General features: G+C 33.6%; 1 protein-coding gene across 2 annotated transcripts in view; it reads left to right on the forward strand.

Annotated features, from left to right (window-relative positions):
* LOC118192517 (uncharacterized) overlaps positions 1-14,826 on the forward strand; it is a 251,275-nt gene that overhangs the window by 55,003 nt on the left and 181,446 nt on the right. For both annotated transcript variants that reach the window (XM_085810942.1, XM_085810941.1), the window contains 2 exons: positions 2,437-2,652; positions 9,587-9,622. In XM_085810942.1, the coding sequence (XP_085667068.1) occupies positions 9,597-9,622 (26 nt within the window). In that variant the 5' untranslated portion in view covers positions 2,437-2,652; positions 9,587-9,596. Of the gene's footprint in view, positions 1-2,436; positions 2,653-9,586; positions 9,623-14,826 lie in introns of those variants that run through there.

Here is a 14,826-nt window from a genome sequence, read left to right on the forward strand (position 1 = left end):
GATAAGAGCGATGTTACGTTTTCTTTGCAATCCTGCACAACGGAAGGGAAGGGAAAATAGGTTGCCATATATTGAGAAGTTCGTCAAGTTGGCGCCAAGTTAAATTTTTGAATATCTCCGTAAATTTCGCAATAAATTTTATAAAATTTAATATTTAGGCATAATTTGAGTCGTAGAATCGAAATATGAAAATGAAATTGGTATGTTATTTCAGGAAAAAAGTACCATTTTGCGTCAAAATACCTATGTTAGAACAATGCTATATATATATAAATATGATATATATCCTAAGTCGCGCTTTCGAGACATGAAAAACGCAATTTGAATTTCGCCGATCGGCCCAGTAAAACGGAAGATATGGACTCTCCCATCCCCCCCCCCGCAGTGTACATTTTCTAGCTAAGTAAATCAAACTGGAGCACATGTATTACTTTTTCCGAAATAGTGGAATACGTGCAGCTTTTGCTTTCTTCGCGAATAACTGAATCCATCAGTCATTTCGTGATCTTACCACCGAGAGCTTTGCCAAGGATGCAATACAAAGAGAAACCGATATTACACCTGCGAGAAAGGGGAAAGGACGCACGCAAACATTTAAACTTTAATTAAGATTCAACTTCGTACCCTAGAGTTCGGATTAGCAATCAATCCCTCCTAACCCTAGACTGTCTAGGGTGATGAGTATATGCTATTCTGGAGAAAACTTATAAGGTATTTCTCCCGCCATCTTAGTATGCTTTCGTGGTGTAACCCCAGTAACTCGGCGCTAGTCGAGAGGTTCGAGTTTCGAGTCCTGGCGAGGGCATTTCTCATTTTTCATCTCTTCTGCTTCAAAATAACCCAATGTCTCTACAGTGGCACCCGAACTAAAAAAAGGTTGTGGATCATGATTCTCCACCACCAGGATTTTTGCGATTGGGTCCCCTAATCCGCATCGCCCTTTAAAAAAGAGAGTATATAAGGTATTTCTACCGCCTTCTTAGCATGCCTTCGTGGTGTAATGGCCAGCATACTCGGCGCGTATTCGATAGGTCCATGGTTCGAGTTCCGGTGAGGGCATTTCTCACTTTTCATGTTTTTCAGCTTAAAAAATAACCTAATGTCTCTACAAACTATTTGGCTCATATTGTTCTACACCGGAAAGATCTCCAGTGCCTCCCACACTCTAGCTTTTTTGAGCTGAAATGGAGATTTTTATTTTTTATGTAAGGATTACAAACAATACATATCCTAATAATTCATATTTCAAAATTCAATTTTGCATGGTAATGAGTCATCACTGAATTTTACATGAATAATACAAATCGCACTATACTATATTTCCAGGTATAATAAAAAATAAATTAGATTAATCCATTATTAATTCATTCTACTGTCAGATAAAAGTTTAAAACAGTACAATTAATGCTGATATAGATAAAACCAGGAATTTCACTTATGTTATGAATCCTGCTATATTTACCCAAAGTTTTAATTTATGTACAGGTTTATTTTCAGTCTCAAGAGAAAAATAGAAAACAATCAGTTCATTTTAATTCGCAGATATAGTTGTATCAACTTTCCGTTACATATTTAATGAAATTTTGGGGAAAATTAAAGCCAGTTTCCCTTAGAAAGTCCTTCATGAAAAAATCCTTTTTTTTAGGCAGGCGTATAGTTTTTGCGGGCTATTCCAAAAATTGAAACAAACTGTCGATTCTATCACTTACCGATACTTAATGTTTAATCTCTGTTGATTCAAAGGCTTATGAAAGACAAGTGTTTTCCAGAGATCTGACTCACATTCACTTACTTGAACCAACTATTTTTCTGCGTTGCACTGTAAAATACAGACTTAAATCACATCAAAAGAAAATTATTCACCTATATTTATCTATATTTATCACCTATATTCATTTATCACCTATATTTATATATATCATCTATATTTATATATCACCTATATTTATCTATCACCTACATTTATTTGTCTAAAATATGTAATTACAAAACTGAATATAAAAACTCTCCCTGTCACTAATTGGTTTACTTGCTGGTAAAAAATATGTTTAATTTTGTTCTCGAGATTTAGTTCTCATTTTTTCAATACTGTAGGCAGCGCTTATACTATTTTCAAATTTTATCTATGTTGTGATGACTACTTTTGAGACAGTATTGTGATTTAATCAAAAGAAATAATCCGTACGCTTGTTTCAGGTGCTCATAAAATTCGCTTAAAAAATATTTTTAGTTCACGGACAGGCAGCCAGCAAAAGTTTCTAGCTGCATGTAATTACTAATAGAAGAAAGCAAAATCCCCGTGACTGAACTCTATATGAACAGATACTATAACATCTCGAAATATGAATTTCTTACCACTCTAAAGAAAAAATTCTAATCATAATTTGGGGCGCTGTCAACTGTTTTCTGACATGATCCTTTTCTTTTTTGATCCAGATTGCTCCGCCGAATGGATTTTACCTTGAGGGGAAAATACCTAGTTAAGTCGCCAGCTGATTTTGTTGAAGAACAAACGGATCTTGAGTTTCAAGACTATGAAAACAAATCTCGAGCATAATGTTGCAACATTTATTTGAATGCGGAGCTGACCGAAATAAGATCAAGATCACGGCTGAATAATTTTCGTACAAAAAACGAAGGTGCTTGTTTAAGGTAATAAACACTTTCTGTTATTCTTTTTAATTATCTAATGCTCTTCCCAATGTCTTATTTTTTAATTTTTTTAAATCTTCATGTAACGAGTATAAAAATACTTAAACATACCAAGTATTTTATTTTAAAATTGAAGTGAAACGCTAGACTGTATCTATGCACCACAGTGATCAAAATAGAACATCATAACTTTTTCTTCTTTTTTTTAAACAACATTAGTAAGTGAAAATGGCATTATAGAAGCAAATGTTTTCTATGAACCTTTTTTACTGCAAATATGTTGTAGGATTATTATGTTAATTAACCAGTTATTTATAATTTTATCTTTACTGTCACTTCTCCTTTCCGTTTCCTTACCAAAATACAAATCAGTTTCAGAGTACTTAAGTCGAGGGTTTTGGACTGTAAAACAGAGCATGTTTCTGCTTCTCGCCGCCACATTGCTAGATTTTGCCAGCTCGGATACGATTGAAATTCTTCGACATTTTATTGTTACCGCGTTGAGAAGTTGTAAGCCAACTTTGTTAAAATCAACTGCGTAGTCTTTGCCTACTAGGCTTAGTTTTAAATTTGAATTTGACTTTAAAAGCTTCATCGTCACAAGTTGTGGTTGTGTTGTTAAGTAGGAGACGTGCATTTACAATAAAATTCTGATTCAATAAAAAGGTGTAACAGATGGCGTAAGTCATTCTTCCAAAAGAGCATCTGCTCTAGATCACGTGATGCGAGATTCACCCTCATATAAACTTTCTTTTTCCTTTTTACAGGTCACATGACACAACGAACTTTAGTTACTTGACTCTTTAGTTACTTGACTTGAACTCTGCGCGCGGGCAATGCAGCTTGTAAAATTTCTCATTTTTTATTCTTTTGTGTGTATTTCTTCATTAATGAATTGGTGTTCGTCATAATTCATTGTCTTAATTATTAGCCCTAAGTTGTTTTAGTTATAGAGAAGAAATTTGTGTTATACAAGTAGTTTAAACCATTTCATGACTCTGTTCCTACCTTAGACCAAGCGATAATTCGCACCAAGTCTATTGGGAGTCTGAAACTAGTTTATGCTACCAAAGAAAGTCAGACTCTAAATCACAGTAAAAAAATCGAAAAAGTACTTTTTTTTCCGTCGATATTAATAATTTATAATTCAATAAAAAAAAACTATGTTTTTATTTGCTTTTGAAAAAATTAAAAAAAGGGCTTAAATCTTTGTATATCTTACCAAGGCCGTTCAGTCAAAATTTATTTATTTATCGAAGAACAACTTATGATAGTTCAAAATGGCCGCGCTTGGTTTTACAAAAATTGTATTCGCTTAATTTGTGTACAGTACATTTGTAAATGGTGAATTTACTGCCGGCTTAATTATGCTTGATAGAAAGGCTGATTTAACGAAACTTATTATTTTAATATCATATTGGGTCAAATAGTATAAAACTACATATTCTTGTAACTAAAACTCAGTTCTAAAGACATTTTATACCCTCAGAGTAAAACTTAAAATTAATTATCAAAGAATTAATTTTCCAGGTCAGGTGGAATGACCACATCAAAAAACTTCAGTAGTTTCATAAATGTTGTCGTAATTCCGTATAAATGCTACATAAACGGTATTTTGAAATATATATTTCAGCTCTTAGTGATATGTGTGAGAAATAATTTCGTAAAGAACGATCTGTTGGATCTCAAATAGGATATATCAATACGGCAGGATAATTAATGGTCGAGTCTACTCAAACAATGTAATCCATTCTTTCTCCTCTTTCCATTTCAAATCAGCCTCGATAAGCATTAAAGAATGTAAATTAAAGAAGATAAGCATTATCAATAGTCTTTAATATGAAAAGTGGCAGTTAAAGATTAATGAAAGAAACTATACTACAACTATAACTATGTAAACTATAACACTATTATTTATAAATGTGCGAACAGCCATTTTTAGACGTTTACTATATGTAAACGTCTAAAAATAGCTGTTCGCACATTTTTAGACGATTTTCATTGTAATTAACAGAAATATTTTACGTAACATTTTTATGTTTTAAATGTTCTAATTGATAACCCTTATTCTTTACTGTCTTTATACACCGTAATTTCCGAGACAAATTAATTTAATTTCCGAGCCTTTTGTATTATCGGAAGAGGTATCCCATTGCTCTTGAACAGTTTTCCAGTCTAAGCAGGACGTTTGGACTAACTCGACGTTTGGACAACCCGCTTTTTAAGAGTCCAAAATCATAAAAATACATTGATAGAGCACAAAATTTAGTAGGGATATGAGTGAAGGGTATGGACTTGATACCCATTTCTTGTTCCATTTTTCCTGGAAATTAAGAGTAGATTTTGTGGTGTGGTTGCTTTCTTGTCTTGATGCAGTTCTAGTGATTGATCACATTGCGTTTTAAGAGAAGGTATTGGTATTTGAAAATTGGGTATAAAATACGTTTTTGATAGTATGCGGAGTTGATCTTAATATTTTTCTCCACTCTACTTTTAATTTGCTGTTATATGAAAAACCAGCAACAATCGTAAATCCCTTAGAAAATTTTTCTTTTTGTTCCTTGAACCATGTTTTAAGGTTTTATTTCTCCTCTTTGATGATAATAAATGGATCTCTTTTTTTTGGCAATCAATTAAGTACACCCAAGATTCCTCTATTGCGACATTAATTTCCATTTTTGTCTGGATCAATGTTTTTCATAAAAAATTCTGCTGCGCGTTCAGCGTTCGGCGATATATCCTGGAGAATGTTATGTTAGAGCACATTATGTTTTTTTTTTTTTTTTTTTTTTTTTTTTTTTTTTGCTTTTTAGTCCAAATGGAAAATTTGCCCTGAAGGACTATTAACTTCGTTTTGGCATTTTGCTTCGAAAACTTTGAAAGGCTGTATCACTTTTAAAATCGTTGCCACCATATATTATCATCCTCTCTTATATTTAAAGAAATTAAATAATGAAGATTATGCATAATGTATGTATGTTTCTCGCATTGTGATAAACAACGGTACCTAGAGCCATCAAAATTTGAACTATGTAATCTTCCATAGAATATGGCCATGTGGAAGCCCTAATTTGAATCTGAAATTTGTTTTAATATCGATTTCATAATTTGTATAACTTCAGCGAATTTTTGATTAAAAAAAAACTAAACGATTTCAAAGCGAGCAATGGCAACACTGTTCGAAAAAAAAGCATCTCCAGCGCGCGAGACTCTGTATCGGAAAATCTAACGATATGCTTATTTTAAAATTAATCTGCGATATTGCTGTTGAACTGAATTTTATAGTTTGAGTATGTAGAACATGATATTTAATAAATAAAGGTAACACACAAAACGTTAAAAAAAAAAAAAAAAAAAAAAAAAAAAAAAAAAAAAAAGCTTCTTTGGACGCAATTTAAAATCTGAAGCCTTTCAGATTTGTCTTTTTTAAGATTGAAATCAGCATTAATCACTTTTTTCACGGGTGATACTGAGCATTTTAATGATTTTGCAATTGCCCCTTGAATTGGAGGATTTTCCTTTAACATTAAAGATCTTAATTTCTCAACATTCGACACATTCCGTTTTATTCTTGGATACGTATTTGGAACAATTTTTCCACATGAAGCTAAATTTTGACATTTATTTCCTTTCTTATTGACAAACATTACCTCTCGCAGCTTTAGACTATCGAAAGCCAATGCCTTTCACAACGTTTTTTAATAACTACACTGGTGTGCAAAAATTAAGGACGAAGTCGAAAAATTAGCATATCAGCTGAACGAAGAGGCAGAGCGGACAGAAAGACCAATCAGGAGATTAAGTAAGGTGATGTACGGTAGCACATGTGCAGATATGCAGGTAGACGTAATGGGGGAGTGTCTGAGTAGTATAAAGCATGTTGTCGGTGTAAGATCAGTATTTCTGGCAAAGAGATAGCACGCCGTATAGCAGTTAAAATCACACCGAGTTGCTGCCTCAGCGAGAAATGGCGAATGATCAATCTGTTAGACGACATCTGGATGCTTTTACCCGAGGTCGAATCATTGGGAAGTTGGAGGAAGGCCGCAGTGTGACAAGTGTGGCTGCAGAGTTCGGAATTGCTCACAGCATCGTTTCACGACTTTGGAGACAATTTCAAACTACAGGAACAGCTATCCGGGGGTTTAGTAGTGGTCGTCCACGAGGAACCACACCCGCAGATGACCGGTATATTGCTTTACAGGTCAGAAGAAACAGGCGGCAGACAGCGGGAGAAATACCTAGACACACGACACAGGCGACTGGACGACCGATATCGCGTTTTACCGTGGCCAGAAGACTTCACGGTGGTGGTCTGTTTGCACGACGCCCTGTACGGTGTGTACCTCTAACGCCTGCCCATCGGAGAAGGCGTTCTCTGTGGTGCCGGGAACACCGGAATTGGAGAGACAATGAATGGGGACGAGTACTCTTTACAGATGAGAGCAGATTCAGTCTGAGTAGCGATTCTCATCGCATACTCATCTGGAGAGAGCGGGGAAGCCGCAATCATTCCTCGAACATCATTGAAAGGGACAGGTATGGAGGTGGCGGTGTTCTCGTTTGGGGAGACATCATGCTTGGTAGTCGTACAGACCTTCACATCTTCGACGCAGGTTCAGTCAACGGGACCCTTTATTGTAACGAGATTCTTCTTCCATATGTGCGTCTTTTTAGAGGTGCTATGGGTCCGCAGTTCCTTTTCATGGACGACAATGCAGCATGGCATCGCACAGTAGCTGCCGAACAGCTCTTAGAGAGTGAGGATATTGAACGTATGGATTGGCCGGCACGATCTCCGGATCTGAATCCCATCGAGCATGTATGGGATTTTCTAGGCAGACGCTTTTCAGCTCGCACCTTACCACCAGTAACGATTCCGGAGCTTCGATTGGCGCTGCAAGACGAATGGGCAGCAATGCCTCAACAACTCATTGACACCCTCATTCTCAGCATGGGCAGACGCTGTGAAACCTGCCTAGCAGTCAGGGGAGATCATATCCCCTATTAAAGACCGGATGTTTCTTGCTGGACACCCATCACAGGGATGTTTCGGCCTTCAGTCGCATTGCGCTCCATGCTACTTTTTCAATAAAGCTTCTTTTTATCCCTCTGATTTCTCTTTTAGTAAGTGTTGCTTACATTACTCATGTCCTTACGTATTGGGGATCTTACGGTATTAAATGTGTTGATTTGGAAAGCTTTTGTACAAAGTTATATTGAAAAAACTGTCTCGTCCTTAATTTTTGCATACCAGTGTAGATGCAAATAATGTTCTTCGGAAAGAACACAGTCTGCCATCCATCTTTTCTTTTGTAAGGTTTATACTAAGTTTTTAACAGTTAGCTTTAGTTAAAGCTACTTTCCTGTCCTTCCGAATTTCAGCTTACAATTTCCTACCAGAATCTGCTTTTAGAATCGCGTTTAATGCAAATGAGTAAGAGTTGTATTTAAGTCGAAGTTCCACGGACTTCGGTGGAGAACCTCAGAGTTTCTGACTAGGGCGCGTTCGCCTTTCGGCTACGTCTCTAAGCTGTTAATACTTTCGGCCGTATTTCAGGCCTTTGATAGCTTCGCTAGCTTATTCGATATTTAGGAGACAACTACTTAGAATTTTGATAGCTTCGGCTATATCTTTTTAGTTAAGTCTTATTTCGTATTAATTTGAGTTCAAGCCCAAGTGGAGGCTTTGCTGTACGCGCTGAGAAAAGAGCCGTCTGTTAAATTCCTATTTTGAAAAATAAAGGGTAATTAACCCTTCTTGAGTTTATGTCTCTCTTCCTGAACTAAAGCGATTATTCGCTTAACTGTTCACGAGGTTCCTACACATTTAGCTGTTAGATAAAAGGGTGGGACCCCACATTTTAAAAGCGACATTTCTCATGAAAACAAAACTGTCAAGTAGCAGACGATAATTTATACTTTCAAATATATAGCTGCAGTTAAAAAAAATTTCCAAGCAAAAGTTTTTTTTTTTTTTTTTTTTTTTTCACAGCAAATCAAAAGCGTCTAAAAAGTGTGCGAATAACTGCCTCTGTATAACACAGATTACTGTAGTAACAGCATATTAGAGCTGTTACTACAGTACTAAGCAACATGCTGTAACAGCATATTAGAGCTGTTACTACTATAAGTAATTTAAGGTCTTTAACATGAAAGCCTTGCTGTTTACGAAGTGACAAATTTAATAAAAGTTTTAGAGAATTAATGTATCCAGATGAGAAAATGTCTATTCAAATTCTTTCTCATTTGCGCGGATGCTTTCTGTTTCCAAACTGTTAATAGCGATAACAGAAGTAGAAACTAAAGAAAACTTACAAGTATAATTTTAATACTTGTTGTTTTACACGAAAGAAATGAATGAATTATATAAAAGCAATAAAAAGTTTATAAATACAGTAAATATTATTAATGAAAGCATTGAAAAATTTTCATCATTAAATAAGAATTGCATTTTAAAATATTGTAATCATTTTAAAACTATTCAATAAAATAATGCTTTAAATTTTTAAATCGAATTTTGCATATCTTTTTTCGAAAAAATTTAACAGACATAAGAAATTCCTTTAATGTACTACTTGTGTTATTTAACACTTTCTTTGTTAAAGTTTATCTTTGTACAATTGTTTATAAACTGTGCACCTGTGAACTTATACAATTTATAGCTAAAATGAATTCACTTATTACTTGTCAGTTTATTACATTTTGTCGTCTATCATAGTTATGTTTTACAAGTTTGCCTTAACGTTTTACTTTAAAAATTTTATTGAAAAGAATGAAAAATAAAATAGAAAACTTTTCATTCTTTAAAAAGCTATTACAAAGCATTATTACGAAATATATTGTTTACTTCTGCATCCTTCTTTGTTTCACGTCTACCTGAGAAATTGATTGTTTTATTCAAACAGTTAACGTTTTTCTTATTTACTCTTAGGTCAAAGAAGATGTCAGTTCGTATTGGCAGAAGGAGGTAAGTTTTTATTACATTAACATTATATCTACAATATTAGGTTATATAACGGATTCCACCAAGATATGTTTAACTTACATGCTAAGAAATTTTCTGTCGTTCGCCGTACTCTTTGAACAGAAACTCCTATGACTGTAATTTTATACCTAAGATAAATGTCTCATTTCATGGCATTCGTATTCGAACTTAACATTCAAGATTTTTTAGATAACAGACTATTCCATTCGAATCATCAACAAAACAGGCGTTGTTAAAGAAATTAATAATTAGCATCAGGAATCGATTTAATGTAAAAGCAAGTCTATAGCGCTATATTTCTTAAAGGTTTTAATGTTCGGAATTTTTCGCCGTGTCCTTTTTGTTACAAAACAGTCAATGGTACACTAAAATTTTATATCTCTGGAAAGTCTTATAGACAACGCTGTTCTCTGCATCGAAGGAGAACAGAAGTACCACAAAGGAATCTTTTTTTGTGTCAGTTGCAAATAAATAATAGTGGCCATTATTAAAGTTTTAATTTTAATACTAAAAACAATCAAGGATTTACATGACATGGACTTCAAAATGGTAAACTATAGGTTAAGCAAAATTTTATATTATAAAATAATTCCTCTTTCTCTGTAACAAAAATCAGATAAATGACATATTAATTTCCTTTTCCATGTCTTTGATACCAAAGAAGAAAGGCAATTCAGAATTCCTAATGCTTGCCAACAGCTCTTGTAAATGCTATTATAATTATGGCTGTTATAAGGCACCTACATATTGTTTAAATTTTTTTAGTTCAAATTAGCTTCCTCTGTCCACATTTTTCTAAAAAGCTTTCGTTTGATTAGAGCTAGATAAGTGTTTGTTGTGAGTTATTTCTGGTAATCTACTTTTCAGTCAAATTCCTTATACAGGAAACATTACAGACAACGGAATTTCAAAAAGCAATGCTAATTCAGACTTTTGTTCCTAATAATACGAAAAGATATGTAAGAAAACAGAGCTTTTACATTTTCATTAATTTAACTGATAAATCTTGAAAAACTGCTTTAAGATATGGGTAATAAAAAATTAAGTTGAGGACACGAGAATCAGTTACGTGTTTCGAACAAGTATAATGCTTACTATACCGTTATTCCTCCCTTCACACTCCATTTTAGTAATAACGGTAATGTACTCCTTTTTTAAGCTCTTATTTGTATTACGACTAGAGAAGAATATTTCACAAACCACACTACAAATGTAATCTCGCAATTGTCAAAAGTTGTATTTACTGTCAGCATATATATAAATAGTATTTAAAATAAACGTATTACGGTATTAAGGTAATGCTATATTGTAGTATTAAGGTAATGCTATGTAGCTCCACATGTTTCTCATTCATAATCACATTCAAATCTAACATTTAAGCCTGTTACTTAGGAAATATATTGAAATGTATATATATTTATGTATATATTATTCACTAATTTGTAGCAGTGTATATCCACTAGGTTTGAGTTTTAATTCCGCAATATAATATTGAATAGGTTATTTATGGTAGCGTATTTAGCAATGCCTGGCGCAATGTATGAATGTGTTATTTATTTTAGGTTACATCGGTAGTATAATATTGTATACAGTATTTAAAGCACTGCATATATAGCATGTTAAATAACAAATTGCAATACAGTAATATTATGGGTAATATTATGGGTATCGCTCATAATATGCTACAGAAATCATTATTGCGTATAGCTGTCCAAGGTAAAGTGTTAAAAGTGGTCGGAAGTAATAGGGATTGAAAAACATTGTTCATGACATCTACACAATGTCAAATTGCCCTTGGACACCAGTATGTTGACGGAAGGTTCTGCATACATATGCATATATATTTCCAGGGGGGCAAAGTTCTTGGCATTAACAAAATAACATAATAATATACGTACATAAATAAGCTGCATAAACAAAAGAATACAGAAGTAAAAGTTGCTCAGTTCGCATACTAATATCATTTAAACTCAGCTTTTCGACGAATTGCAGTGTACCACATAAAACGGTCTCTAACAATAATACCATTGCTGCATAATTGGCAGGCTGGGGTTGGCAGGATTGCGAACCAGTTGCTCCGCCAAGCAGTTATGTCTAGTAGCTAGTTGTAATGTCGCTACAACTATAGGACGATGCTAATCAGGGATATTGTCCTGGATAGTCTTCAGCCAACCTTTTGTAAAATTTCTACACACGAAGTCTTGATGGAACTTAGAGGCTGAAGTGTGTTTAATAATATGATTAGCAGCTGAAAAGAAATCTCATTATCTTTCCTCTTGGGTTGTTGCAAATAAATTCTAAGCATTTAAAGATGTAGCTGCGACATCAGAATCAATAGCCTGAACAGAGTCACAACGTTAAAGAAGTCAAATTTCTAATCAGAAGTTGCCGTAGAGCTGCCTTAATTGCAACATCAAAAGTAGTTTTAAATATAAAATAAGAATAATTCACAAAATACGCCCGCACCAACATTTCTTGAATCGACTGAACGTGATCCGTCTGTGTATACTCTAAGACAGTCAGGTTTCTGATAGATTCTGCATATATAGTATGTACTATCCCCTGATGAAGAACTAAATTATTTAAAAATAAGAGCCATTGACAGGGGCTTTTCACCCAATATTATTAATCAAGCAGTTAAAAAATTCTCATCTCAACACACCAAAAGCCAGACTTTTGTTTTAGGAGATTATAAAAATTATGTTGTCATTCCCTTCTTTCCATCAATTAGCTATAAAGTTGCACGTAATTTGCAGAAATTTAACTTTCGTGTCGTTTATTCTCCCATCAATAAAATTCCGAGTCCCATACTCAAGGACCCCATTCCGGGTATGAATTCCTGGGGTATTTACAGGATTCCTTGCCAGTGTGTATTAATTTACTTTGGCCAAACTAAGAGAGCCTTAAAATTTCGCGTTAAGGAACATGAGGCATATGTTAGAAAAAAGAAAACACAGAAATCTTCTGTTGCTCAACATTGTTGGTCCGAAAATCACACTTTCAAATTTTCTGCTGCCAACATTAATCAAAAAGCATCTTCCATTGGTGAACTGTATTTTCTAGAAGCATTTCACATTGAATAAAAAATCCTTCTGTTCTAGTTAACTAAATTCTAATCCATCTTTGCCTTCAGCCTTTAAAGAAACTATGTTTTAGTTCTGGTTTCATCAACAGATGCATCTTGCCTCCTGTCCAAGCGTTCTTATTTTATCTAATCATTATATTTTATCTCGTTCATTTGCGCTTTTGCAGCTGAGGCTGATGGTTCGGTAAAACCATCGAAACTAGTCCTGTGAAAATTTGAAAACATAACGCTGATTTTTGTTGTTTGCCTTCTAAATTAAGATTCTCCAAGTTGTCAACAACTGCCCACCGACTGTCCAGTTGGCGATTAAAAAATTTGTGTTTTGCGATATTTTATTTAAAAGGTTATGACAACACTTTGTATCTCTACGAAAAGTGTATTTTTCATTAGAGATATAGCTATCTGTATTACTACACTTATGTGTTTTAATTACGCAAAATTAAACTTTAGATTGATAATATTTTTACCTTTCTACATTGACACTAGTTCATCCAGAGACGGCAATATTAATGACGCAACACGTACATTTTTGTACGTTTTTTGATGTGATAAAATTAGTCTAAAATATACAACTAACATGTAGTTAAGCAGTAAGTTAATGATAAGAATAGTGTTGCATGGGGTGGAAAAACTCCTAGAATCGATTGTAGGACCATCATCATCTTCTGAAATGTATGGAATCTTTCTACACTATCACTGTTAATTTAAGACTAAAATTATTTTGTCTAATTTAAAATTTTTATGTAATGTGCTTTTCTTTCTTACAATTTAATAACGCGAAGATCTTTTATCAATTGTAATTCATTAATATGATGTTATATCTAAAAAAGAAATGAATGGTAGTTTATTAAGAAAGAGCGAAGCGTAGTCACTCTTTAAAACGTTACGCCCAAAACGCAATATATTCCCCCCCTCCCTTTCAGCTTTTGTGGCATGGCATTGTATCAGTTACAGACATTTTAGGTGGTACAGAAGTTATTGCATCGATGGGAACAATTGTATGAAGTGCACTCAAAATGATCAGACATATCGAGGTAAAAAAATATAATTTGCAATTCAAATAATATCAAATTAATTTCATCAATATAGGTCTTGATCTAAAGTTTCTGAAAAACAGATATGCGTATTCCTTCAATAGCGGTTATATTAAATATGCTTTCAATTAACCCTTCGGCGATTACGAGATTAAGCAATTCATTCTTTTCAAATGTGAGTAGTGATATCTGTCAGTCTTAAATTTGTAATGCGAGCTGTGTTCATTTGCGTCCATTGTGGTCCATAACTGGAATGCGAACTAAGGCAGCATGACCATTAAAATATTAATGTAATTTTCCCCTTGCCTATGCAATTACGTTAAAACATTTTATTTAGCTCTTATGTCATCATTCGAAATTTAAAAAAAATCGAGATTCAGAATCAGAATTTTATAAGCATTTAATGCAACAATTTAAAATTAAAACCCTGTGTGTAAGAGAAAAATTTGTAGAAAAATATGTCCAATGATTAGTGATATTAAGAGTGTTTTTACATTTGAATTCAACATGAATACTGAAAAAATAAGCACTTGTACGTACATGATTTTATATGATGTGTGTATAAATAGGTAGTACTTACGATTATGCTCCAATAACAAATAGAAGTTTCACGCTGAGTTTCTTAAAGTATGATTTGCAGTATTCTTAGTTATATCAAAACATGGCTCTTTTATTTTTAAACTCTATCGACCGTAAACTGCAACTATTAATTTCAGCAATATCAAACAAAATAATAATAAAAATTAGCTTATAACCGTTTCATTATTACTGCATGAATATATAGTGTTATTTAATCATACTCATTTCATTACTGTATTTGATATCAAAGGCAGGATCTGGTTTTTTGAGTCTTCAATATTTGCACTTTTATAGAAGTATACTATTCAGAAATTGATTCTTTAAGGCATCTTTATTTTCGTTACACCATATTATAATGTCTTTTGAGCCATTAAGATTTTTACTGATGCAGCATTTTGCAAACAAATGTTACAATGGGATTAACTTCTAAGCTGTTGATGCAAAATGTACAGGCCGTCAACTGATACCGAAGCCAGGCTCGTCACTAG

This window comes from Stegodyphus dumicola, chromosome 2, assembly GCF_044657685.1.
Source record: "Stegodyphus dumicola isolate Sdum_Otavi_A_Nest chromosome 2, ASM4465768v1".
NCBI lineage: Eukaryota > Metazoa > Arthropoda > Arachnida > Araneae > Eresidae > Stegodyphus > Stegodyphus dumicola.